This window comes from Lepidochelys kempii, chromosome 27 (genome assembly GCF_965140285.1).
Source record: "Lepidochelys kempii isolate rLepKem1 chromosome 27, rLepKem1.hap1, whole genome shotgun sequence".
In the NCBI taxonomy this organism is placed as follows: Eukaryota; Metazoa; Chordata; order Testudines; family Cheloniidae; genus Lepidochelys; species Lepidochelys kempii.
The window spans coordinates 9,796,749-9,823,200 of NC_136406.1; the positions used below are offsets into that span (position 1 = coordinate 9,796,749).

Genomic DNA, 26,452 nt, shown 5'->3' on the forward strand with positions numbered 1-26,452 from the left:
CCCCCAAGTCGGGCAGCTGAGGCTCGCCTCATGGTAAGGCCAGCCCTGGGTACCTGCCTAAACAGGTGCTGCCATCTTTTGAGAATCTGGGCCCATAAAAATTAGACTTTTCTCTGCTCCTCCTCCAATGCCTTGTCTGCAGGAGAACTGTCAGCAGTAGTGCAAAGCTTTCGAAAAATGTTCCTAGCGTAAGACAAGGCCTTTATGTGTTTCCAGCCGTGTATGGGATACACTCCTTGACTCGAAGCAGCACGGACTCTTTCCTGGCACAGCCCAGCAGTGACATTCTGCCTCTCCTGCCCTTTGAATTAACCTACAAGGGTTGACCTGGGGCACGGTTTTTAAAACTGCTCAGCATATGGACTGCTTGGCACAGCTAAAAATCTGGCCCCTATATTACTGCTTAAATGGGAGCTGATCTCCTTAAAGGCGCCTGCTCTGACCCAGGGTTTTTACAGCACAGCTAGTTGTCGGAGCTGGGATTCGAACCCCTCTCCGTGAAGGATACGTCTAAATCGAAGGCTCAAATTGCTCCGCGAACCCCTATTCGGCTCCAAGTCCCACCTGCCGCCCAACATCTCACCCCTGACTGACACTTTTTCCAGCCACTAGGATGAGAGAAAGATAGATGGTCCCGCCTCATGAAGGGGCGAAGCCACTGCGACCCATCGCAGCCAATGAGATGTTGAGAAAGAGCATCCCATCCTTCGCGGGCGGGATTGAACGGAGTGGCAGGTGACTCTACTAATGCGGGACGCGACTGCTTAGAATGAGCGGTACAGTGACCAATAAGAGACCGGAACGCTTCTGACTGGCAGGTTTCCCACCCAACGGCGGTCCGGGACGCCCTGAGTGGCAGTCGACTCAGCCAACGGACGCGCAGCGGGCGGGGCGGCCCGCGTGGTTTCCGCTCCTGTTGTGTGAGGGGCCGAATCCCAAACGGCCTCCGCCGCGGCGCGCAGCGTCTCCGGGTTTGGGAGCCGGGACTCGGGGCCGGGAGCCGGCTGCGCCCTCCACCCGCTTCCCCCGCCCGGCCCCTCTGTGCCCGCAGCCCCCGGTTTCCGTAGGCCTCGCTCGGACCGAGACACCCCCCCCCCGCCGCCCGACCGCGCGCCGCCTCGGCTGGGCCCTTGCCCCCCGCGGCCCCGGCGCGCGCCCCCCGGCCCCGCCATGTCGCTGCACGGGAAGCGGAAGGAGATCTACAAGTACGAGGCGCCCTGGACCGTGTACGCCATGAACTGGAGCGTCCGGCCCGACAAGCGCTTCCGCCTGGCGCTCGGCAGCTTCGTGGAGGAGTACAACAACAAGGTGCGTGGGGGGCGGGCTCGCCGCCGGGGACGGGACGCAGAAGGGTGGGGGGATCGCGGGGCCCCGGGGGCAGAGTTAAGGGTAGGGCGGGGGATGGCGGGGAGGCCCCGAGGGCAGAGTTAAGGGTAGGGTAGGGCAAGGGGATGGCGGGGAGGCCCTGGGGGCAGAGTGTAGGGTAGGGTAGGGCAAGGGGATGGCGGGGAGGCCCTGGGGGCAGAGTGTAGGGTAGGGTAGGGTAGGGCAAGGGGATGGCGGGGAGGCCCGGGGAGCAGAGTGTAGGGTAGGGTAGGGCAAGGGGATGGCGGGGAGGCCCCGAGGGCAGAGTTAAGGGTAGGGTAGGGCAAGGGGATGGCAGGGAGGCCCTGGGGGCAGAGTTAAGGGTAGGGTAGGGTAAGGGGATGGTGGGGAGGCCCTAGGGGCAGAGTTAAGGGTAGGGCAGGGCAGGGCAAGGGGATGGTGGGGAGGCCCTAGGGGCAGAGTTAAGGGTAGGGCAGGGCAGGGCAAGGGGATGGTGGGGAGGCCCTAGGGGCAGAGTTAAGGGTAGGGCAGGGCAGGGCAAGGGGATGGTGGGGAGGCCCTAGAGGCAGAGTTAAGGGTAGGGCAGGGCAAGGGGATGGCGGGGAGGCCCTGGGGGGCAGGGTTAAGGGCAGGGCAAGGGGATGGCGGGGAGGCCCTGGGGGGCAGGGTTAAGGGCAAGGGGATGGCGGGGAGGCCCCGGGGGACAGGGTTAAGGGCAGGGCAAGGGGATGGCGGGGAGGCCCCGGGGGACAGGGTTAAGGGCAGGGCAAGGGGATGGCGGGGAGGCCCCGGGGGACAGGGTTAAGGGCAGGGCAAGGGGATGGCGGGGAGGCCCCGGGGGACAGGGTTAAGGGCAGGGCAAGGGGATGGCGGGGAGGCCCCGGGGGGCAGGGTTAAGGGCAGGGCAAGGGGATGGCGGGGAGGCCCCGGGGGGCAGGGTTAAGGGCGGCCGTCACACTCTGGTCACAGAGTTTTTTGTGAGGCATTTCCTAGGGTAGTAGGTGGAAACCCCTCCTCTTTCCCCAGCACTGGGATGTTTGGGCTGGGGTCAGCTTTCAGTGGTATGAAACACTGATGGCTTCATGTTAAAAATGCCTGGTGGGGCCTTGCTTCTGAAGGTTTCATTGCTGTGGGAAGGGTTTTGCAGGATGCATGAAGGTTTCCCCCCTGCAATCTCTTTCTCCGACTCTTCTCTGGTGGACCTTTAGGAGAGGAATCTCCTCTCTCTCTCCCTCATAAGGTGTGCTATAGCTGCTGTATGCCCTCTCCAGATTTAAATAAGAGACCTCACTTCCAGGAGCAGCCCATGTAATCACCCTTACCGGCACTGTGTTTTATTACTAGGCAACAAGCTTATAAGTGCTATAACTTCCGCTGTTTTGTATGAATATCCCTCTTAGATAAGCCAGCCTGGGGGGTCAGGGTGCATAGTCCTTTTGTGGAGCTGTATAATGGGAAGCCTCCAAGCAGGGAAGACTACAACAGAGTTGGTGGAGGGAGTGGGATGGCTTACAACTTTGTGGAGAAATGTAACAAGGTGTGGGCAATTTTGGGGCTGGGCTGGCATTGTCTGCTGTGGCTAAATTCTTGCCTCCGTAGTGCTCTGGTCATCTAAAGTGCTATCCCATTGTGATGTGTAGTCGTTTTAACCAGCAGGCTGTATGTGTGTCTCACTCACAGTTGGTGAGTTATGTGGGGGCCATGGGAGCGCAAATGGGACTGTCAACTTGAAAATCATTCATTTGTTAAAAATATCTTATGGCACTATGCTCTCCCGTGCATTCCCATGCCAACTTTTGTCATTTTACAATTGTATTTTCCCATTTAAATCTCCCATTTCTGTGTGAAAGACCCATACAAATGGGAGAAAACTGACTATACGGAGTGCTGTTGAATGGACTGAAAAGTGTGTTTCAGTTACAATAATAGGTGTTGTAATAGCAGGTGATAAGAGAAACTTGCATCTCTTGTGGGGTGGTAGTAGGGAAAACAAACTAAGTTGTGTTGGGTTAATGCTCATTTTTGGGTCGAGAGAGACTTGCTGTTTGTCATAGTGGCAGAGAATGAATGAATGTAATGACAATTGCAATTTCCTCCAAAAATTCTCTTGGCCTGAAACTTTCCAGCTTGGTTTCAACCCAAAGATTTTTTTTTTTTTGAAAGACTATTTAAATCCAAAAAGAAAAGGAGTACTTGTGGCACCTTAGAGACTAACCAATTTATTTGAGCATGAGCTTTCGTGAGCTACAGCTCCAGTTATCTGGTTTGAGTTCTTTGGGTGGGGGGTGGGGGGGTGAAGGGAAACACTAACACTCTTTGGAAGCCCCTTATGGTGGCTAATTCAGAAACATCTGAAAGTTAAAGCTTTATATGACAAAGGGGAAAACACTCCCTGAAAAATACGACAGCCATTGTCAGCATTTGCCAACAATTTTCCATGGTGAGGTATCTGAGATACCAGTGTTAACCCAGTACTTTAGTATGATTCTAAGGTAATTTTGTATTTGTGGTTGGCAAAGGGTGAGTTTTCAATGGCTACTGCTTTACCAGAACTGTCTCAATATGCTTATCTTCTGATACTCCGTCAGTGATCGGACACAACCCTCTCAATACCATCAAACTGACCAAAATCTGAGATCGGCTAAAAGAACAATGGTCTCCTAATTAAATCCAAAGCATTTGATTAAAAAAGGCAGCTGCACCCTCTAGCTGTATGCATGATGTAAGGTAACAATCTATTGTAAATATGATGTTCTAGCACTACATATGCAAAGGACCTAAAATAAGAAACTGAAACAGGGATTGGACTAGAAGTGGTAGGATGAGTTCAAAGACCATGGGCAAGGTTCTGTGCTGTGACTGGGGGTTGGGGGATACAAAGTTGTCTTTGGGTACATATTCACTACCCACCGGATAGTGATCTATCTATCAGAGATTGATTTATCGTGTCTCGTCGAGATGTGATAAATCGATCCCTGAATCGATGCCTGTACTCCACTGGCAAGAGGAGTAAGCGGAGCTGACAGGGGAGCCGCCACGGTCAACTCGCCGCCGTGAGGACGGCCAGGTAAGTTGAACTAAGATACTTCAACTTCAGCTACGCGAACAGCGTAGCTGAAATTGTGTATCTTCGTTGAACACACCCCACCCCACCCCCAGTGCAGCCCAGGCTTTTGCCGTCTGGGCCACTTCTAAAGCAGCTCTAACATTTGGTAGCCTTACCTTTGTCCTGGGGATATTCCCAAGTGGGCTATTATGGCCCCGGATCTGTCCCATTGTTTTCCATTCCCTCTGAGTACTGGAGAGTGCGAGACTTACCTGTAGAACTGAAAATAGGCATGATGAGTGGGGTGCAAATTTGTTTGCCCGATATTGCTGTAGAAATAAAATATATATTTTCTTCAGTCTTGTAAAAATTGAAACAAGACCTTCAGATTTCACATTTGGCTGTTCCTCAAAAGGGATGTTGATCAAACACTGCCAGACTTGTTTACATCACGTATAGGTTTTCAGTCGCATGGTGCTAACGAATATCGATAGTCACCCATGTAAAAAGATACCTAATGGAGGCAGGGAGATTGTAGATTTCATTAAATAAAATTGTAGCTATTGCTAAGCGTATTGGTGGCTCTATTGATTAGAGTGTTGGTAGTGTCTGCTGTACTTGGAGACCATGCACAGCAAAGATACGCACCTCTTTGCACTCTTGATTGCAAACAAAACCTACCAGCACTGAGATGTGGTGGTTGCTACCCCACTGAGACTCTTGTGATGATGATATAATCCAGTTTGCTGAATGTGGCAAGGAAACATTTAGGAAAATGGAGGGACATTTGTCCTCCAGTGATGCAGATGCTAGCTAACTATATTGGGGCCATGCTAGTTGAAAAGTGGCTCTTTCAGATCTAGTCCATATCTATTTATGGGTATTATGAGAGAACTTATTTAAGTGTATTAAATGGAGCTTTCTAATAAAGTAAAGTAAAGCTGTAAAGTACATGACAGCTCTTGGTTTGATAACTGATTAGTTTCAGGGACAGGAGGAGGATAGCTTTATAGGGCAGGTATGAAAACTGTCATCCTACATGTGCCTTATCTCAGCTGGCAAACTTACATGTCAATCACATAAGGGAGCCTAATAACTTTAAAAAAAAAAAAAAAAGAGGTACAGTCAGCAGCATTTAAAGAAAAAATTAAAACTAATGTGACATTTCATATACATAAACTTTAAAGCTTCTTAGAAGCTTCAAAACAATATTTTTCTCAATTGTATTCCCCTTGTTTTGGAGAACATTGACGTCTCTGCTTCCCCTGTGTTTCTAATGCATTACAAATCAACATTGTAATGAATATCATCCATTTTGTTACTATTTTTAGGAAGGTAGATTTCCTAAAATCACGCTGGTATTCCTGTCTCTTCCTTATTTCCAAGAAAAATAAGTCGTGCTTTTAAAAAGATTCAATGCTCCTCACATTCATTACAGCAGAACTGCCTACTGTGAGGGTAGTGCAGTGGATGAAAGCAGGACAGATTCTTATCTGATTTGTATTGGTTTGGATTTCTTCCAAAAGGGCATTCCTGGTGCAAGATACAAAACCAATAATACAACTGCAGTTTTCCCCCCAACCTTGACAGACAACATAATATAACCCCCTATAAAACCTAATTCATAATGTCCCTACCTGAGGCGGTTCAAGCCCCACCATCTGTAGCAGTTCACAGGAATAGGTGCACTTCTTGTAGCAGGCTGTGAAGGCCAACAGACATGAGCTATTTTGGACCCAGGGAGCTTAGCTTATTGCAATGTCCCAAATCATTTAGGGCTTTGTAGGTGAACAATTCAGGTTCAGACTGAAAACCAGTAGGAAGCAGTGGTGTGAGCTGTCACTTGGTTACTTAGTGGTGTTCCTCCACTCTGGTAGACTGCCACATTCTTGACCCAATATATTTCTGGATTCGTTTAAGGCACTGTTTACAAATGAGAGGCATGAATGATTAACCAGGGGGGCAGATAGGACTCTTAATTTTTCTCCACAGTCTCAGCTTTCACTTTTTTTAAAAACAAGATTTTTAGCTGTCAAAGTTGTAAAGAGACATTTCAGTCACACTTTCAAGGTTAACTGTAGTCCTAGCCATCTGAGTTTGCAGGGGGTTTGATACAATAATCAAGTTGTGAATTGCCCCATTTGTTTCAGTGGGTACAGACTCAGATGCAAATGTCCCCACTGTAAACTCTTATTACTCAAAGCATATAATACCTACATTTTAGAACACTTTTCATCAGATCTCAAAGCAGTTAATATCATCCCCATTTTACAGATGGGGAAACTGAGGCATAGGTGAAATGCCTGCTGGGTGACCTTGGGCAAGCCCAGTGGCTGAGCCAGGAATAGAACTCCAGTCTCCTGAGTTAGTCTAGTGCTCTAGCCACTAGGCAGCACTGCTTATAAGAAAGGAAGCACTGCTGTGAAAATGGCACAATCTGTCTCCAGTCATCTGGGGCTAAGCCTTTAACAGCACTTGGCAGGGTTGAAGAGGGATGGATTGTTTACATTTTCTTGAAGGGGAAGCTCAGTTTTCAAGTCTAGGAAATGCTGATTTGAAGCAATAGATCTGCCGAGTTGTCTTATCACAATCTTCTTTGAAATCTAAACCAAAGGCTAAAACTGAAATACTGGTCAGTAACCTAAGCCAGATTGTCCGCATCAATTCATACTCTCCCTGCAGCATGTACAGTAGAACCTCAGAGTTATGATCACCACAGTTACGAACTTACCAGTTCACCCCACATGTCATTTGGAACCAGAAGTACACAATCAGGCAGCAGACCCCCCAAAAAAGCAAGTACAGTTCTCTGTTAAATGTAAACTATTAAAAAAAGTAAAGCAGCATTTTTCTTCATAGTAAAGTTTCAAACCTGTATTAAGTCAATGTTCAGTTGTAAACTTTTGAAAGAACCATAATGTTTTGTTCACAGTTACGAACATTTCAGAGTTATATACAACCTCCATTCCCAAGGTCTTCATAACTCTGAGGTTCTACTGTGTTTATACTTTAAAAGATTAAAAAAGTATCTTTCTATTCTGTTAAGACCATTGTGCGTGTCTGGCAAACAAGACCTTGGTATAACTAATCAGGTGAGAGACCTGGAAGCATTCAGAAGAGGGAGGGTCTGAATACTCCGATAGGAGTCTGCCTTCTGGAGTAGCAAGATGCTCTTTTTATTGTAACAATGTTTGTCTGTTTCAGATTAGTTCTAAGCCAGAAATAACTTTGTCATATGTCTGTGTAAATCCCTTTGAATTAATTTGGCAATGATTCATTCAGTTAGGGACAAGTTGTCTTGCCATTTTATCTTCCTTTACTCATAACTTTCTTTGGAAAATTCATATTTTGAGGCAGAAGTTTTTCAGTGTGTGACATCTGGGGGTTGGGAGGGTTAAGATGTGGGAGCTTGGGCAAAATCCCTACAGTTGCTCAATTAAACAATGGTAAAACAAAAGTAATGACACTTTCTCTCACAACTCAAATAGCTGAATAGTTACCTTTGGCAGGTAAATAGTATTGATTGAGAACTGTCTATAATCAAGTTTGAAAAAAGTGGATATTAAGTTACAAATAGAAGTTGGCTTTTTGCTTATATGCAATAAAAAACTTTGCACTGTATATCCATGCATTGCATCTAAAGTGCTCACTGATCTAAGTAGTTCAAGCACTTGAAGGTCTTAAACCAGCTTAGAGGGGGGACACTTACTCCTGGGATGGAGAAAAATAAAATTTTCTTCTTCTTTACATGTTAAGTCAGTTTCATTTCTGAAGCTAATTTTAGATTTGAACAGGAACTTGTCCATAGCATGTGAAACTTTAATATATTTCACATACAATTTTTATTAAAGCTAATGTTTAAAATCAAATTTATACAAATTAAGGAGGAGGGTATTTTACATCTGGGGTCAGACTTAAGTTATGAGAAGTTACAAGTATCAGTTACAAGGTTCACAAGATGCATACATAGCACATAACCAGCATAGACCCAGATTGGGGTGCGGGAGTTTTTGAAGCGTCAGTGAATAAGTGATCTCTGGTATGCCATCCGTAGAACGTATTCAGAGTCTAAGTCAGTGGTGTTATAGCGAATAGGTGCAGTGTGGCCAAGCTAGCTGTGCTGTAAGAATCTTAGCTCTTATTTCGTGATTACTTCATTTTTAGCAGTGCAAGCTTAATGTTGCATTAAGAAAGTTTTTGTGTTCAGTAACTGTGTTTGAGAGCATAGGCTGCCATGGCAAATATACAACTATTACTCCTGGGGGAATTCTGCACCACTGCGCATGTGCAGAATTTACGTCCCACATAGATTTCTTTGCTTCCCCGAAGAAAAATGACTGACGGGGAAGCAAAGGGAAGCCACAAGAGCAGTCATGCAGCCTTCCCCAGCAGTATGTTTTGGGTGCCCAGGGCAGCCGCAGAAAGGTAAATAACTGAAGGGCAGGGGGCGGGACTGGGGAAGACCTGGCTGGTGGCTCCTACGCTGTACTGGGCTCAGCACTAGTCCTGGCTGGGCTGGGGAGGACAGGACTTCCTCTTCCCCTGCATGGCATCCAGGGGTAGATCAGACCCACCCGCGTATTTCTCCCCCAGCTGCAGGAAGCTCTGCAAACTCTCCCTTGCCCCCCACTTCCTGCACCCATCACTCAGCTGCAAGGGGAGGGATCACTGTATAGGGAGCTGTTCCCCAATCCACTATCCATCCAGACCCTTCTGCAGAGCCCCACCCCACACACACAGAACCCCTGACAAGCCCCACTCCCCCAGACCACCCCAATGAGTCACCCACACCCAGATCCCCACCCTGCTGTGCCCCAACCAGCTGCACCTGGATCACCACCCCACTGAGTCCTACTCCTCCAGCATCCTACCACCCCCCCCCCACACACACACACACGCAGACACCACTGCCGAGCTCTATCCCTCCCTCCTCACTCCCAGGACCCCCACCCTCTGCTGAGCCCTAACCATCTTCACCTGGAACCCCCTGCAACGTCCAATTACTGTTGCATCCAGAACCCCCTAACAAGCCCCTTTACATCCAGATCTCCTCTGCACCCGTATCCTGCTGAGCAGCCCACACCCAGATGGTCCCACACAGAACCCTCTCAACCCACACCTGGATCCCCCTCACTAAGCCTCTCCACGCTTGGATCCTGCTGGGCTGAGCCTGCCTGCCCACACCTGGTGCACCTGACACGGAGGGTGCTTGTGCTGTATCAGAGTTGGATGCAGCCTTTTCACTGAGTCCATGTCCCGGGGGAAACTGTAGAGTGATCTCCCACCTCTGTGCAGCCAGTGGCCTCTGCTCCCCAATGCTATGCTGGAGCCTCCACATTTATTTGACAAATAAAATTTGCAGAATTTTTACTTTTTTGGCACAGAATGCCCTCCGGAGAAAAGTTATTGTAGTAAGCCTTCTCGCTGCCTGAGAGCTGGAAGGAAGTGGGAAAGAACTGAGAGGAACTGAAGGGGGACGCTCCTGTTTGAGTGCCTATTTGTGGCTGAGCATGGTGTTACAGTCCTCTCACCCGGATGCCTCCAGCAGATTGCTGACTGACCTTGATGGGCCTTCTGTGGCTTGACACTCCAGCCAAGGCACAAAGTCCAAATAAACCCTGCAACAGGGTGCAACTCATCACTGCAGTGCCTCCTGCTGGATGTCCAGGGGATCAGCTCTGCTAGCCAGTGCCTCCTCTTCTGGTGGTGTCTCACCCACTGTCACCTCTGCTCCTGGACCCATGTCACCACAACGACTGTGGTGTCCTCTTCAGGACACAGCCCTCTGTCTGTGTCTCACTCGGTTCTCTCCCCTTCCAGGGAACAGCAGTCCACTGTCTAGCCACTTCCTCAGTGGCAATTGGGGTAAGAAGGGGACCCAGGCCCACCCACTACTCCAGTTCTCAGCCCAGGGACTCTGTAGATGGCATCTGCATGCTGCATCCCCTCTAACCTCACAGTCTACTTCTCTGGGCCACTTTCACGCAGCCCCAGCACCTTCTCCGCCCTTGTCTCGGGGTCTCAGCATGCCAGCAGTCAGCTGGGAGCTCACTCTTGCTCCCCTAATCCTGCCCAGCACTGCTCTGTCCAAGGTGCTAGCTGCCCTCTGCCTGCAAGGCAGCCAGTCCTCCCAGCTCCAGGGAGTGACTGACCTGCTCTGCCCTGTGGCCCTTCTTATTTGGGCCTGCCTGGCCTTGATTGGCTGCTCCTCGCAGCCCTTCTCCACTTGGCTGCCTGTTGCACAGCCTCCCTAGGTTTATGGGCTAGTTGTAGGGCTAACACCCCGTCACAAACCCCTTCTGGGGTATTAGAGTCCAATAAACAGTCTATTTGCCCTCAGTAGGGTCTTCAGTCCTGGCTCTGCGGCCTTTAATTCGGCCCTTTGTTCAGGCTCCCAAATAAGCTCCATCACTTCTTGGGGTTTATACTTTACCTGTGGCTGGTAGGGGAACTCTGGCCCACTCACTACTCCAGGTTCCAGCTGATGGACCCTATAAACAGCAATATATGGCTTTTTTTCAATTCATTGCTGTCTCTTCCTTGGGCCTCTTGCTACCTGGCCCCTTTAGGTTCACCCTAATCTCAGGGTTAAGGTTCTTAGATTCTCTCTGCAAAATGAGCTGTGCAAAGTGCAGCCAGGAAACAAACTCTGGATATACCCTCAGGCTCCTTTTTCCAGAGAGCAGCACCCTTTCTTGCCCCCTCTGGTCCCAGCCAGGAGCTGAATGGCTAAGGCCAGGCAGCTCCTTTCATCTAAGCCAGCAGGGCCCTGATTAGCTGTGGCATTCCCCTCTGGCCCATGGAGGATGAGGCCCGAGCAGAGACTTTAATTGAGCAGGCCACAAAAATACCCAGGATTTCCCCCCGTGTTATATCTAAGTCTTTGTCTACCCTGGGACTTCCATTGTTAAAGCTTTTGTGGCTCGGGGTGTGAAAAAACACCCCCCTGAAGGACATAAGTTTGAACAACAAAAAGAGCTGGTGTGGACAGGGCTTTGTCAGCGGGAGCCACCTCCTGGCGACGAAGCTACTGCCCCTTGTTGGAGGTGGTTTTATTTTGTTGCCAGGAGAGAGCTTTCCCGGCGATAGAACGGCTACACTGTGCACCTTACAACAGTGCGGCTGCAAGGTGTGCAGTGTAGACAGAGTCTAATTTAGAATGCAGTGAAGTGTTTGAGAAGTTCAAATTATTCCACACTTTGTGCCTTATTTTGTGCTTGTTAATACTAAATTTCATATGCCACCATGCTACAAATCTTTGATATAAAGGAGCAGAAAAATCAGAGTTTGACTACTTCTTCCAGGTCTTAACCCATTTGTAAAACTGTCACTCTTACTTTGTCACTTGTGTTGCACCGTCTGCTATGATTTTTAAGCACTTTGCTGTTGGAGACCTGGGGTGGATCTTTTGAATTGGAAACTGATTTAAAGTCATTTAAAGAGAAGAAATATGGCACCCTAGCATGCCACTTTCATTCACTTATCTTGCTAAAACCATATGCTTAGAAAAGAGGCTTCTGTAATGCATATGCATCTACTGAAACCATGAAGCAGTCTGCGAGGTTTATATGTGGGAAAACTGGGCATGTTTCCTTTTTTTTTTTTTAAGTTAACAGACTAAAAAATGTATATCTGAAAGCAGCATAGGTGGAAGAGAAGAAATAGCTTCCATCTTTTGGGGGACAGATCTGTGTTCTGGTTATGACTTTGTAACTCACTTCACGTCTGTGCCCCAATTTCTCCTTCTATAAAATGAAATTAGTTAATACTTTTGTACCTCGGAAGGAGCTGAGTGGTTTGGTTTTAACTCCTCTAAAAGCATTTTTGAGATACTTGGTTGGCAAGTACTAGAGAAGTGCAAAATATAGTGGTGGTGTAGATCAATGACTAGTATTTAGCAGGTTTCAGAATAGCAGCCGTGTTAGTCTGTATCCGCAAAAAGAAAAGGAGGACTTGTGGCACCTTAGAGACCAATAAATTTGTTAGTCTCTAAGGTGCCACAAGTCCTCCTTTTCTTTTTGTAGTGTTTAACAGTAGATCTTTCATGTCCTACCACAGATTGTATTCCTTAAAATTTTGAGAAGGTGAAAGAGGGAGGTATCTTGCAGCTTGTCAGGATGAACACTGGAGTTTGTTTTGGTATATCATTAATAGACTCTTAACTGCTAATATAGCATTTAAAATGCAACACTCTGTACATGTTTTCTTAATACTGTTATATACATGGTTATTTTGCTAAGCAGAAAAGCTCGTTTTTAATGGATAGACATTTTCTTACAGGTCCAGCTTGTTGGTTTAGATGAGGAGAGCTCAGAGTTCATTTGCAGAAACACCTTTGATCACCCATATCCTACTACAAAGCTCATGTGGATTCCTGACACCAAGGGAGTATATCCAGACCTGTTGGCAACCAGCGGTGATTACCTGCGTGTGTGGAGAGTAAGTAAATAGCCTCTCGAAAAGGGCTACGTATGTGCCGTTAACTGCATTGCATTTTGATCCCCTTCTCTCCCAGTCCCATTTCTTTTGAGGCACATTTATCTCTAGCATTATGCTCACCAATATTGTCCAGGGGGAGGACCCATAATTAAAAGCCAATGCAGTAATTTGTTCTTTTACCTACATTCTCAAAGTAACGTAGAACCCTCTCTGAATAACAATACAATGGCTGTGAGGTATCTTGAGAATTCTAGGAGTGTCAGAATTATGAAAGTAGCTTATTAAATGTGATGGCAAGGCTCAGTAGTTGCTGTTGTTACAGAAACTTGTTAGGGGAGAGCATATGTAGCTTTCTCAGTTGTAGTTCAAACAGTTTGAAAGCTCTTCACAATAGATAAGATATTTATGGAAGAAACCAATGTCAAACGCAGTTAAGACTTGAAGTTCTGAAAGCCTATGCTCTATGGGACACATCTTGGATTTTGCAGCCAGGCCATTCAATAAGGCAGTTATTGTGTATTTAATTTCTTCCTGAAGGTGGGTGAAACTGAGACCCGACTGGAGTGCTTGTTGAACAATAATAAGAATTCTGATTTTTGTGCCCCGTTAACGTCGTTTGATTGGAATGAAGTGGATCCTTATCTTCTTGGTAAGACTGCTGACACATTAAATACTCAATATAAAATTGACCATTTTGAATCTAGCCCAGGTGAGTAGTGACTAGAACTTACTACCAGCTCATGGGTGTTCAGAGGCCAGATTTCTACATCACAAAAAACCTGCAGCCGTAAATGTCACAAAAGCGTAGCCCGTGGAGACTGAACTCTTTCTCTCCTCTTGGAGGAGGTGTCTTCAGGTCAGGGTTGTGCACGTGGGTTGGTGATGTTCCCCTGCTCCTGCTTGTGCTCGGCCTATATGTTGAATAGAGGGTTTCAGTCTTCAGGTCTGTCGGATTGACACGTTTTGTTAGTGTTAAATTTATACACAGACTCTTCTGGCTGAGTTCAGCCATTTGACTGTAGCTGAAGATGTTGGACAGAACATTGCCCCACAGGTACCATTGCACCACGTTTGTTACAGTGAAATACCTCTGCAGCCGCAGGAGTTAAACCAGGCGTCACTCTCATTTGGAGCATTGTTTAATTATAATCTGTCGGGTGTGGTATGAATCCAGAATGGTATGTACTCCCCTTGATCCATAGTCAAGACCTCCACTAACATCAGGGTGAAGTTTGAACAGAGATCAAGGGGGCAATACATCCTTTCTGTAGTGTAACATTTATTCCTGTGTTTCCTCTTTTGCAGGAATTCCTACCCATGAAGGGCCTCACTACCACCCTTGTTGGGTTTTAGAGCTGATGTTCCAGTTAGTTTTGTATAGGGCAGGGGAGTTCACCCCACTGAGTCAGGCTGTCTGGACACTCAGGCAGACATGTTATCACTTTATGCTTGGTTCATCTTTGGAAGGCTTTCTCTACAGCTATGAGGGCTAGAGACTTGGCTTAAAAATTTCTGCACAACCTGAGTCATGTGGGCCACACACACATTGTGTTGGCCAGATCCAGCCTGTGATCCATAGTTTAATTCAGGCATGTCAAACATTTTAATCCTAATACTTTGCTCATGCAGAGTTCTCTTCACCCAGAGATCTCAAAGCACATCTGAGACTAGTCTCATAAGTGATAAGATGACATTTCTGCAGATCTATGTTAATACCACCATTAACAGACACTCTTTGTTTCAGGTACCTCTAGCATTGACACAACCTGTACCATCTGGGGTCTGGAGACTGGGCAGGTATTGGGAAGAGTAAATCTGGTATCGGGCCATGTCAAGACCCAGCTTATTGCACATGACAAAGAGGTGATGATATTGCTCTTTCTTTTTCTAATTCATACGGTTGTCTGCATTACACCTGTTAAAGGCCTATAGAATGAACATAACTCCCATTTTCTCCAGAAAAATCTGAGGATTTAGAAAAGACCTGGATTCTATATTACATATGTCTAAAATTAAGTTGCTTGTAGTCTGAAAATTCTACATACTCGCTTTTACTCATTTTAGACGGTGGACCTGCAGCATATGCTTGCTGTTTTGTTCTAATTTGTATTAAGTTTTGTCTGGCAATATTTTATAAATTTAACTCCAGTTTAAAGTTGAGAGGCTAATTAGTAATTGACGGGTGGGAAAACTTTTTTAATAATTTCTTTCTTTCTGTCTGTCTTTCTGTCTTTCAGAAATCTAAAGATAGCAAAACATGGAAACATACAGTTAAGGCACCCAAATCACCCTGTAGTGACAGCAGCCTCTAGACTTTCCTTCTTTGTTCCTTTTATACTTAGGACAGTCATATCAGACTCTTTCTCATTCAATTAAGGGTTTGTAGGATCAGGCCTGTATAATAGAATAAGTCTTAGAAAAATGAAAAGGAGTACTTGTGGCACCTTAGAGACTAACCAATTTATTTGAGCATGAGCTTTCGTGAGCTACAGCTCACTTCAGTACAATGAAGTGAGCTGTAGCTCACGAAAGCTCATGCTCAAATAAATTGGTTAGTCTCTAAGGTGCCACAAGTACTCCTTTTCTTTTTGCGAATACAGACTAACACGGCTGTTACTCTTAGAAAAATGTTTATAACTGCCTAGTTTAAATAAAATAAATTTTGCTCCCTGGCTCCATTTATGAGGGAGTGGAGCAGGGATTCTTTACTACCTATCCCTTTCTGAGGAAGCCTCTATGAGCATTTTGGTAGGGTGCAGGAGAAAGGAAAGGCTTCTGCATCCCCTGGGACTTTCTGCCCCTTTACTTCAGGGAGCATTACTAGAGTCTGTAGTAGTTTTATTTAGACTTGAAGCCTATGTTCCCCAACAAAGTTCCTACCAACCTCTTTTCCCCACCCCCACAACTTTCTTCCCCAAGCGTTCCCAAAAACTGAATGACATGTCATACCGTAAAAAATGTTTGGTTTTTTATTTAAAATATGCATGTTCCAAAGTCATCTTGGCATGTATTTGGGATGAAGGTCTTTCTAGACTCTAGACAAAACCTGTACGACCCTTTGTCCCATAATACACCTTTGTTTCTGCGACACTTCCCAAAAAAGCTGATTTTAGTAGTAAAGCTTTCTCTTCTCTCCACTATTAAAGTTAAGTTGCATTAGTATCTAGACTCCTACTGCAGAGGCCTTGGAGGATAGAAATTAGAACTGATCATTTTTTTTTAGAGGTCTTTAAAAATGTATGTACATCTAAATTGTCATTTCTCAGGGGGACTATATTCTGAGCTAGGGAAGAGGCTATATCGCTTCCATCTCTAACTGCATCATTGGCCAGTAGGCGCAATTTTATATTCTACACCAAGATATCTGTGGTATTTGCTATATAATCATTGCAATTCCCTAGTAAAATCAAATGCCTGACAGACTAAATAGTTAGTGATGACACACTATTTAGATGGAAAAGCCCTCTTAGTGCATTCCCCAGACAGAGAACATATCTGGTAATAAACTGGTGCCACACTGAATCTTAAGACTTTGTATGTTTCTCCGTGAATAAGTATATATAGCACGTGCAGTCCAGCCATGTAATGGTGATATTTTTATTGGAGAGGGAAAGGCCCAGATGTAGATACTGAAGAAGCTGGCACAGCTGCTGTAGCTGTGTGATGAGCACTCCTAGCATGCTCCCATCCCAAACTGCCTAGAGAGCAGTGCTGTCACTAGTTTGACATGGATGTGTGCTGTTCTTGTGTTTGCAAACACTAACTGGGAGGAGGAGGAATGAATAGGGCACATTCCTTGAAAGTGAAGAAATGGGAGCCAAAATGAATGTTAAAATAATGCCATGTTCTTATCTCCCCTATCACTGAGCAGGTGTATGACATTGCATTTAGCCGCGCGGGTGGCGGGAGAGACATGTTTGCGTCAGTTGGCGCAGATGGCTCGGTGCGGATGTTTGACCTTCGTCATCTGGAGCACAGCACCATTATCTATGAGGATCCACAGCACCATCCATTGCTGCGTCTCTGCTGGAACAAGCAGGATCCCAACTATCTTGCAACAATGGCCATGGATGGTATGGAGGTGAGGCACTGACCGTTTGCCCTATAAGCTTCAGCAGTTGGACTTTTTAGATGAGCTTACTGATTAGTCAGTGCTTGTAAAGCACTTTGAAGGAGAAGAGCACTACATAAGTGCTTAATATTTGGTATCTGGGAGAGGGCTATAGATATGGATTGCAAGAAGCCCAGTTTCTGAGAAAAATATTGTAATGAGTTATTCTATGGAGTTGTTCACTGCATTGTACACTGTTCATTTTCCAAATGTATTGAAGTTCATACTTGCTGAATTTCAATATTAACACTTCTATAAAAGCTGACTTGATTTCATATGTCTGCATACTTATTTGCATCTGTAATATGCAGCTGTAGGTCTTGAAAGGCTCCTTTTAACCTGTAGCTGATTTTGAGACTGGTCCTTATGCCTCTAAGAGGATACTCTTAAGTTCCATCTTGCTCCAGTGACTTCAAAAGGCACTGTAGATTTTTCTTTAGTTCAACATCACCAGTACTTCTCCATGAAATTGTAACTTCATGATTCCCTCTGCCTGTGTTACATGTTACACAAGATGTACAGAGTGATTCTCTAGCTGCTTTCAAAATTCCTTGGCAAGCAGATATTGTAAAACCGCTTTTGGTCAGTCGTGTGTGTCTTTAGAGACAGTGTTGTGTCTATAACATTCTGCCAAAATGTCTTTGGTTTTTTTTTTTTCTTCAGGAAACAAATGAATAAACATTTTTACTTTTCCTTCTGAAGGTGGTGATTTTAGACGTCAGAGTTCCCTGCACACCTGTTGCCAGGTTAAACAACCACAGAGCATGTGTGAATGGCATTGCTTGGGCGCCTCACTCTTCCTGCCATATCTGTACGGCAGGTGAGCATGGGGAGAGATCTGTTCTCCTTCTCCGCTCCTCCCTGTTTGGTCCTGTTCCCCAGGAGCTTTCTAAATGTATGAATGTCTATCCTGGGACTCCTGCAATCATTTCCACTACCTCAAATCTCTCCAGCTCTTGGAGCAAAAAAATAAGGCTCGGGTCCTAGATATATCTGGTGTCATAGGTGCTCATTTTATTGCCCCCACCATTTCCCAAAATTCTCCAGGGAAACGGAGAAGCTGCTGCCTCTTAAGCAGTTTGGGCATTGGGCTGTCTCACCTTGAAAACGAGGGACTGTGTCCCAATGTCTGAACTGTGAAGTGGGCAACGCCTGTCTTAAGTCATGAATGTTGGAGTAATTCACTAGGGAATGCACGTAAAGCTAACAGCTAACCGCTTTATTCAAAGGGCTGTTTTCTCTCCTTGTAATAAAGCTAGAGTTGCTTACAGTGCTCAAGTTCTGCATTTTTCGTTTGATGAACTAAGCATTGCTACTGGCTGAATATTTTGTGGCAGGCCCTTTTTTGGCTGAAGGAGTAATATATTTGTACCCACAGTAGAGAGGTTCAATATATGGCTTCTTAACATCCATTAGACCATACTTTTGGTTTTGGCTGTGTGTGGGCTCCCATTTAAGTCAGTGGGAGCTGGGCACCCATGTCTGTGGTCAGAAAAGGTATTAATTTTCTGAGAAAATTGGGCAGATCTCCTTGGACACAAAGCTTAAAACCATGTAAGTTAGATAGGAAAGGTCTCTTAGATTCCATCTAGTCCATCCCCTTGGCCAATACAAGATTGTTCCCGCCATTGTATATTCAATGCTTTCTCCAAGTGCTGGTTCTTAAATGTGCCTATTGATGGTGCTTCCACCATTTCCCTTGAGACTGTATCACAGGTGTGTAGTGATCTAAAGATATATATGAGCAGGGTTATGGTGGAGTGGAGTTGTTTCATTTTATGTGATCTTTGTTTCCTCCATATTTGGGAATTGCCCAGCTTTATTGGGTTTTTTTTTTTTTTTCATTTGGACTTCTCACTCTGTATTTTAGCTTGCTTTTGAGACTATATCCCTCCAACTAGCCATGTAAATATGCCTGTACCTATTTCCGAGATGATTGAGTCTAATTCTTTCTTACCTGTTTGTAGCGGATGACCATCAGGCTCTCATCTGGGATATCCAGCAAATGCCTCGTGCCATTGAGGACCCAATCTTGGCCTACACAGCAGAAGGGGAAATCAACAATGTACAGTGGGCATCGACTCAGCCGGACTGGATAGCTATCTGCTACAACAACTGTCTGGAGATCTTGAGAGTGTAACACTATTGGTCTGTGCCAAACTGAGGCAGGGCTTTATAACTTCCCCTCTCCTCTAAAGTAAGAACAAACATGTTTCAAGTGGCCAGTATCTTTTGTTGCTTTGCATCTACTGTTCCAAGAAACTGTTACAGGAGTTAATGGCAGGTGTTGGCTGTCCCTGCAAGACTCAGAAAACAAAGGGATGCACCCAGCCTCTTGGACCTTCTGGGTTTTGATTTTAATATTTTTCTCAATTAAAAAGTTCTGTATATCTGTTTGTTGACTGTGTTAATGAGCATTACAGGCTTTAAATGACTGTTTTAAGTTGCTGCATATGTCCATGTGTTTGTCAGTCAGCAGAGGCAGCACATCCAATTAGTTTGATAGATGTAAGTGCAAAACTAGGTGGAAAGAAAAGACATTAATATTAACCACCACCTTTGCAGGAATTTTTAATCATTCCTGTTACTGTCCCTAAACTGTTTGAACATTTGTATGTTTTTATATATTGGACTAAGTTTTCTATTAAGTCGGCTCTTCACCCCAGTTCTTATTTTTGATGTGATCCACTTCCATGAGCCCCAAGCAGGATCTGTTGATAATGATGGGTCATAAGCATCATTGTAGATTTCCTAGCAGTAAACCTGTTGCTGTAGCTGTTGCCTTGGCTATGTGCCCCTGACCATTTGGTCAGAATCGCCTGGTGCTGTGAAGTACCACTACTTGTCGCACAGTACTTCCATTTTAACCGATGCTAGAGGCAGTTGTTACTGTGGTGGGCCTTATGTTAGATCGTAAGTGAATTATTGAGTCTCCCACAGGTGTATTATTTAACTGGTGATACGATTCACAGAGAGAAGATGCTATGAGCATGACTAGAGCTATTTTTGAAAACATTTAGTAAAAAATGTCACTTGTAATGCATTTGGATAGACACGTCCAGTCAAATGATTCCTCTAGAAAGCTTCCTGTCTGAACCCAAATAAAATGGTTTCACACTTTCTAGCTTACTTGATGGGCAACTGTAATTCTAAGCAAAATTCTGTATCTAACCTATACCTTAGTTTCTTTTGCATTTGGCTCCTCTTCCTGGGAGTTCTACAAAGTGAACAAGTGAAGAGCTCGCTTTTTGTTCCTAAGAGCAAGGAGAGAAGCATTAGCATTGTACTGTCAGATCTTGTTGGATGAATGTGATAGAAACAGTTAGAACAGCTGGTCTGCTGTCCAAAGGCAAATCATGTCCCGTAAGGGAAAGTTTCCTAAAGTAACATACAGGGTTGGGTCTAAATTAAAAGAAGTTGCCCAGTGTCTCAAATAGAGCCAAAACAAGGTCTCCAATTGTCATTCTTGGGTACTGCAACTCTTGTAAGAGGACCAGGATAGGTATGGTGAGGGGGGAGCCTTCTATTTTCATCCAAGTTCCCTTTCTGAAGTGGAAAGGTAAGAGTGGGCGCTGCGAGCCCTCTGTCACCATGATGCTTTATGATTAGAGCTGCGGAGGGTTAGCAAAATTCTTTTGTTGTCTTAACATGGCGGGTAGTTTGAATATTGTCATTTTCTTGTTTTGATCAGCTATCTGCAATACCCTTCAAATGAGAAGGTGACTAACTGAACACAGCACTGTGGTGAGGTCTAACCATCACCTTGTACGGTAACAGACTGAGCTGATGAGGTCAAGATCCAGATCAGCTGACCCTGACTCATTACCTTGAGAGACAATCTTGATATTGAGTGAAAACCAAAGGCGGCGGCATACATAAAAAGACAAAAATTATTTTTTTAAAAAATATTAGGCTTTCAATTTAAAGTAGCTTCAGTTACATACACCTTCTCTCCAGAGTCCTTGCAACCATAGGTTTCTATTTTAAATGCTCTGTCCCTCTTGTTCTGAGACCCAGACAAACAGGGAAGACTGGCTACATGGAGTCAATGAAACTAAATGTTCAGCCTGCTGTCAAATGCAGATTAAAATTGAAAAATGGAGATGTCTCCTTTTTCAATTATAATCTTACCTGTTTGTGGTAACAGGCAAAAATTATCCTACAGGTGACTTTTTAAAAAAAAAAAAAAAATAGAAAACAGAGTATACAAAAACATCTTATTCATCTGATTACCTTTCATTAGTGACGGATATTTACTCCAGTTAACAGAGCAGAGCCAACGTGTCTCTGGGAGAATGAGGTGCGTTCTGTTCAGTCTCACGCATTGTCAATAAAATTCATTACGTTCAAATTGCAAAATTTTTATTCATGGGTGAGCCATAAAGAACTGACTGGTGTTCAGATTCTGGCATGGTTGCCAGGTAGCTTACACATGCATCTCTGGTATTTTAAGCGAATTTGCTCCAGAAATCATTGATACACAAGTGTGGAACTACACATTAAACTTGTTTCAGAGTAGCAGCCGTGTTAGTCTGTATCCACAAAAAGAAAAGGAGTACTTGTGGCACCTTAGAGACTAACAAATTTCTCAAATAAATTTGTTAGTCTCTAAGGTGCCACAAGTACTCCTTTTCTTTTTACATTAAACTTGATCACTCTTCAAAGTAGAGCTGCGCCTTTAAAGTTAAACTTAAATATGCAAGCATGTTAGAAAATGAAAGTTGCATTTCTCATAGCAACGTTTATTTATATTGTGTAAATTGCTTTTGTTTAGATATACTTGTAACAATATTACATGAAAGTCTTGCATGTGTATCTAAATACAAGTACTAGGCACAGTGTAAACAAGCTAATGTCAGTGAGAGAAGCGTAAACCTTTTGCTTCCTGACTCTGCAAACTAAATGTGTTCACATAACGTTGCAATAAGTTTTGTGTTTCATGTTTTGGGAAAGTAGGGTTTTGAGGGAGATGGGCGGGGGGGACTACTTTCAGAATGTTAGTATTTAAATAGTCCCAGTTAGGCTTTTGAAGTTTTATTCTGTTGATGTAAATTGCGTGGGTAAAGGTTGAGTTGCTGCTGACCGATTTCTGCAAGGCTGAGTTAACAGTGTAGCTGTATATCTGTTTCTAGCTGTGGTCTTCAGAAGGAAAAAATGATAGCAACGTAATGTTCAAGCTGAAAGCTTAGTATTTGCAGAACTACAAAGAATGTATCAAAAACGGTGGATCCCATGATCTTAATTGTTTCTTGTCCACCATTTTCTCTGGTCTCTCTGATCTTGACAGGCTCATGTTTCAATGAGAAACATAGTTTCCTGCAAACTGTTTATGGTCAGGCCAGACACTGAGCTTATGTGGTTTCTCTGCCCCATTATAGGCTGTATTAGGCAGAATGGTATTGAACATGCTCATTGACTCTTCTCTGTAGATTCTTATACTATGCTCATTACTGTGGTATCTGAACACCTTTAAATCACACTCTTCCTCCCACCCAGCTGAGTGATGGTCATGGAGGACAGTTCACTTGGAGAAGTTTTAGTTGATATAGTAAGAGTTCTTTTGCGTTAAGGAAAGGGAATAAACATCCAGTTGAAACAGCCAAAGGGATTTTCCTCAAACTTTCCAAAAATATAATCCCACCTAGACTAAGAACAGAGTTTAGACCAATGAGAATTGAGCATTAAGAGCATGTGAAAATGAGACTAAATGAGTACACAACTTCATAGCTTCCGTTACCAGCAGAAGTGGTTCTGTTATGTACACTGAGGAGACCTCATCTTGGGGCCTTCCTCCATAAGATTTCTTGCAGAACATTTGTGGCTTTGTCTATAGCGATTAAGCTCCTGATCTAAATTTCCTTGAATGCAATGGTTCTCCTCCAACTTCACTAGTTTTGTATCCTTTCTCTGGCTAACTAATTCCAGCCTTTGGGCTGCATTTTAAAAACTCAACTGCCCTGGATAGCTGCCCATGTGATAGTTGGTAACATGTTTTTGCTCCCAGCCCAAAGATGAGGCAAGACTCTAAAAGCTAGCTGGAGGATGAGCCAGTGCATTTAGTATGTTAAATCTGTATATTGCTGAATTAAATCACTGTGGTAGGTTGCTGCAACTAAACGTGTCCTTCCCATGTGCTAGGATTTAATAGGCAAGGTTTTTTTGACAATCTGAGTAAGAAATTCAGTGGTCTAAAAGTACAGAAAGAGAAGAGGTTGACACTGCAGGTTGTTTCTTACTTTAAGCCCCCCTGGGTACTTATGGGAAGCAAAGCCTTGTGTATCTATCTAAAGCCTTGCTTCCCATAAGAGTCAAAATTCATGATCCCTTCAAAATTTAGTTGTGATCACACATCTGCATTGCTTCTAATTACTTTTTTTGAACACTGGATAATAAAGGTCAGCAACCAGAATAGATTCATTCATGAGATAAATCCACATCTGCTTGATCTGAAGCTACACTTCTCCAACCGAATCCCAGTTAAGAAACTGTCTATGCTAATGTATTGGCATATACATACATTTTTTTGGACTTTTGTTTTAAAATATAAGTTCAGGAAGCTGAGCACGCTAGTTTTCATGCTTTAGATGGAACTTTAGCAGGTATATTTTTGTTAGGGTTAGGAATGGAATAACCTTCCTACCTCAATCCTTTAGGGCTGGTGTTTGACTCTGAACCCTGTGTCTGATTAATAAAATGTTAAATACAGCATGAGAGTTTCCTGACTGTTACAGTTCCGAAGTGGCTCTGGCTGGCAGCACATGGTGACCTCTCTCACGCCAGAACCACCTGAAAAGCAACATGAAAAATGCGAGCACTTGAAAATGCTGTTAACTCTGCAAACTGTGAGGCTTTATATTCAGATGACAGTATGATCCAGTAGGGGCCTCTCAAGCACTTGACTTTGCCTCTTGCCCAAACAGAACTTTTTTTTTTTTTTTGCTTCATTTGGGTACTTTTATTATTGCCTAGTTGTGGGGGGGGGGGGGGGGGCTGGAATTAGGTGCCCTTTCAAACATATGGCAGAAATGATAGGTGGTTTGGGTAGATGGTAATCATGGGATGTAGGTGAATTCTGCAGTCTGCTTTGTCAATTCCATAAACTCAGGAAAATGGATGCAGCTTTCTGCGACTTAAGATGCAGAATTCAAAGATCTTTGACTTGTCAAAATTCCTGGGTGTGGACTATCTTAACCCTTTCAGTATATGCCGCACAGGCAGAAATGGATCAATCACAAGGTGCAGCTCGGTGCACAGTTGCGCTGTACAATTGTTTATACCTCCCTCAGCGTATTGAAAGAGTTAGTCATCCCACTACTGCCAGACAAAATGGTTCTGCCACTTCAAACCCAAGGGGAGTATTATCCAATCAGGGGACAGTTAAGGTAGCTCTGAATTACTTCAGTTGCCTTTCACTCCAAGGCCACTGGTTCAAATCCCAATCTAGAGATTGTTTTGATCCGTGGCCAGTATGAAATGAGGTTGTTTCCAGATCTGATTCCTAATGGGCAGGAGTACATTTGGCTCTAGATGGGCCCCCTTATTAATGTCTGCAGGGAAGCCCGCGGACCTAATAGTAGGTGGCACTTAAACAGCACACTTCCATGCTTGCTTGGCAACCAAATTTCTCTAGAGACGGTCCCTCTAGCTCATAGCTGAGGTACATTGGCAAAGGTACGGTGAGTGAAGAAACTTGCACTGCCCGGAGGATCTCACTTTCTCTGGTTTTGATCCAGAACCTTTCACCAGCAGTGAAATCGTAACAAATGTGACTAGACACCAGCCACCAGGGTGCTTGTCTGGCAATTGGAGACCGAGCATAGAGGCAAGAGCAGTTCTAAGAGGAAGTTAGACACTGCTGTGTTAGAATTCTGGACAGCCGTTAGTCTGCCCGATAACTCAAACGCCTCTTCTGGCTCACAGATATCAAGCATCAATCTAGAATTTCCTTGCTAGTGAGGAAAATGACCTGCTTGGCTTCCTTTTCAGATAAGCTAATAAAGGACAATGCTGAGGGGTTTTTTTTTTTTTTTGATTCTTGCAAGGTTCTGCAGCCGCAACAAACTACAGGCCCTGGTTCCATCTCTCGTTCATACACACTAGTCAGCAGCTCTTAGAATTTCAGTTTTCCTGTTTGTAAAGTATGCAAGTTTCCTTCTATGTGAGAGACAGTAATTGGTCAGGCAAATCCGAATGAAGGCACAAAGAACTTGCTAAACAAAGGCGGAAAAGACTCCGGCAGTAAATAGTACTGCTATGAAGCAGTGTGTTGTTTTTGACAACCTGGTGAATGTGAATTTGTGGCATCTGCTATTTAAAAGGAACTTTTTTTTTACTTGGGTTGCCAGCAGCATACAATGCAATGATTAAATCTGTCGAGCCGAAGCGTTTTTTGGTTTTTTACTACTAGTAATGAAGTAGGAGATGTTCATTTTGTTATGTGTATTCCCTTTTGCTGTTCCCATTTAAAGTCCCATTGTGATAACTTCCTGAAGGTGTGATCTTTGTAGCATGATTGTACAAACATACATATGAAATTCCAGATTTCTTGTTCTCACTAAAATATGTTAAAGCAATAGCAATTTTACTGCTGTCATGCATAGCTTAAGGTGTTTGCACACTTTTTCCCTCCCTCTTTCGTATTGCTTGAGATTTGCAACTTTGCTACTATACTGTACTAAAGGAATCCTAGCATCCCATTATCAGGCAGACTCGGATATGTTGTTGCCACAAGTAACTGCAGTGTCCTGGTATTCCTTTTTTAATTATTTTTATGGAAAAATAATATAAAAGGTTTTGTTACAGTGGATTTTAACACCCGAACCCTGGAACCATATTATTGAAACTTTGTAAAATAAGTCAGTCTTTTATGAAACCGCTTGAAAGTGGAATGTTGCATCCTTTTATGCTATTTCTTGCTTTCTATGTAGCTTTATTCAATTTTTTTAACCTTTTTAAGTTTTAGCCTCCTGTGTATTAGGTACAGTATTTTCTGCCTTTCATACTTTGTAATAAAAATGGAACATTTATAGATTGACTGCAGTTTGCTGTGTGGTGAGTTAAAACGGATTGCGGGTGAATAAGAAAACTGCTTAAAAATGTTGATTTTTTTTTTTTGTCTTGTGTCTTGTTGCAGGTTCACTGATGTGCAGAGAAAGGGGTTATAGGTTTATATTTTCCATGGGCTTCCTAGGCTAGTAAAGTTCAATGATCATCTTTGTTCTCATGTGCCTAGTCCCAGACAGAACTTTACCAGCTCAAAGATTGCGAGTAACACGTTACAAAAACTACATACCAACAGATCAGTTCACAGAGCTAAATTTGAAAAGCACTTCAATGATCAGTTAAGGTAACATAGATAAAAGTTTAATACTTTTTCAGGTAATTATTCTTAAAATTAAAAAAAAAAAAACCCAAACACTTATTACCCTGCTTCTTTGGATTCTCTCTTCATTCACGATTTTGGCCTTCATTAAATGGCACTTTCAATGCACAATAATAATTCACCAGTACCTGTCTATAGTGATCAAAAT

At 44.1% G+C, this 26,452-nt stretch overlaps 1 protein-coding gene across 3 annotated transcripts; it reads left to right on the forward strand.

Annotated features, from left to right (window-relative positions):
* The first annotated feature begins 891 nt into the window (after positions 1-891).
* DCAF7 (DDB1 and CUL4 associated factor 7) lies at positions 892-26,274 on the forward strand. 3 transcript variants are annotated; one of them, XR_012156435.2, is made up of 8 exons: positions 892-1,308; positions 12,653-12,811; positions 13,349-13,460; positions 14,556-14,674; positions 16,683-16,892; positions 17,625-17,742; positions 18,890-19,119; positions 26,056-26,274. XR_012156435.2 is itself a non-coding variant. In XM_073326362.2 (7 exons), the coding sequence occupies exons 1-7, from the start codon at positions 1,171-1,173 to the stop codon at positions 19,060-19,062; spliced, it is 1,029 nt and encodes a 342-aa protein (XP_073182463.1). In that variant the 5' UTR covers positions 892-1,170; the 3' UTR covers positions 19,063-22,557. The 3 variants fall into 3 exon arrangements, 1 of the variants encoding a protein (XP_073182463.1); XR_012156434.2 differs by lacking the exon at positions 26,056-26,274 and adding an exon at positions 20,614-25,956; XM_073326362.2 differs by lacking the exon at positions 26,056-26,274 and having other exon boundaries at positions 18,890-22,557.
* The last annotated feature ends 178 nt before the right edge of the window (positions 26,275-26,452 follow it).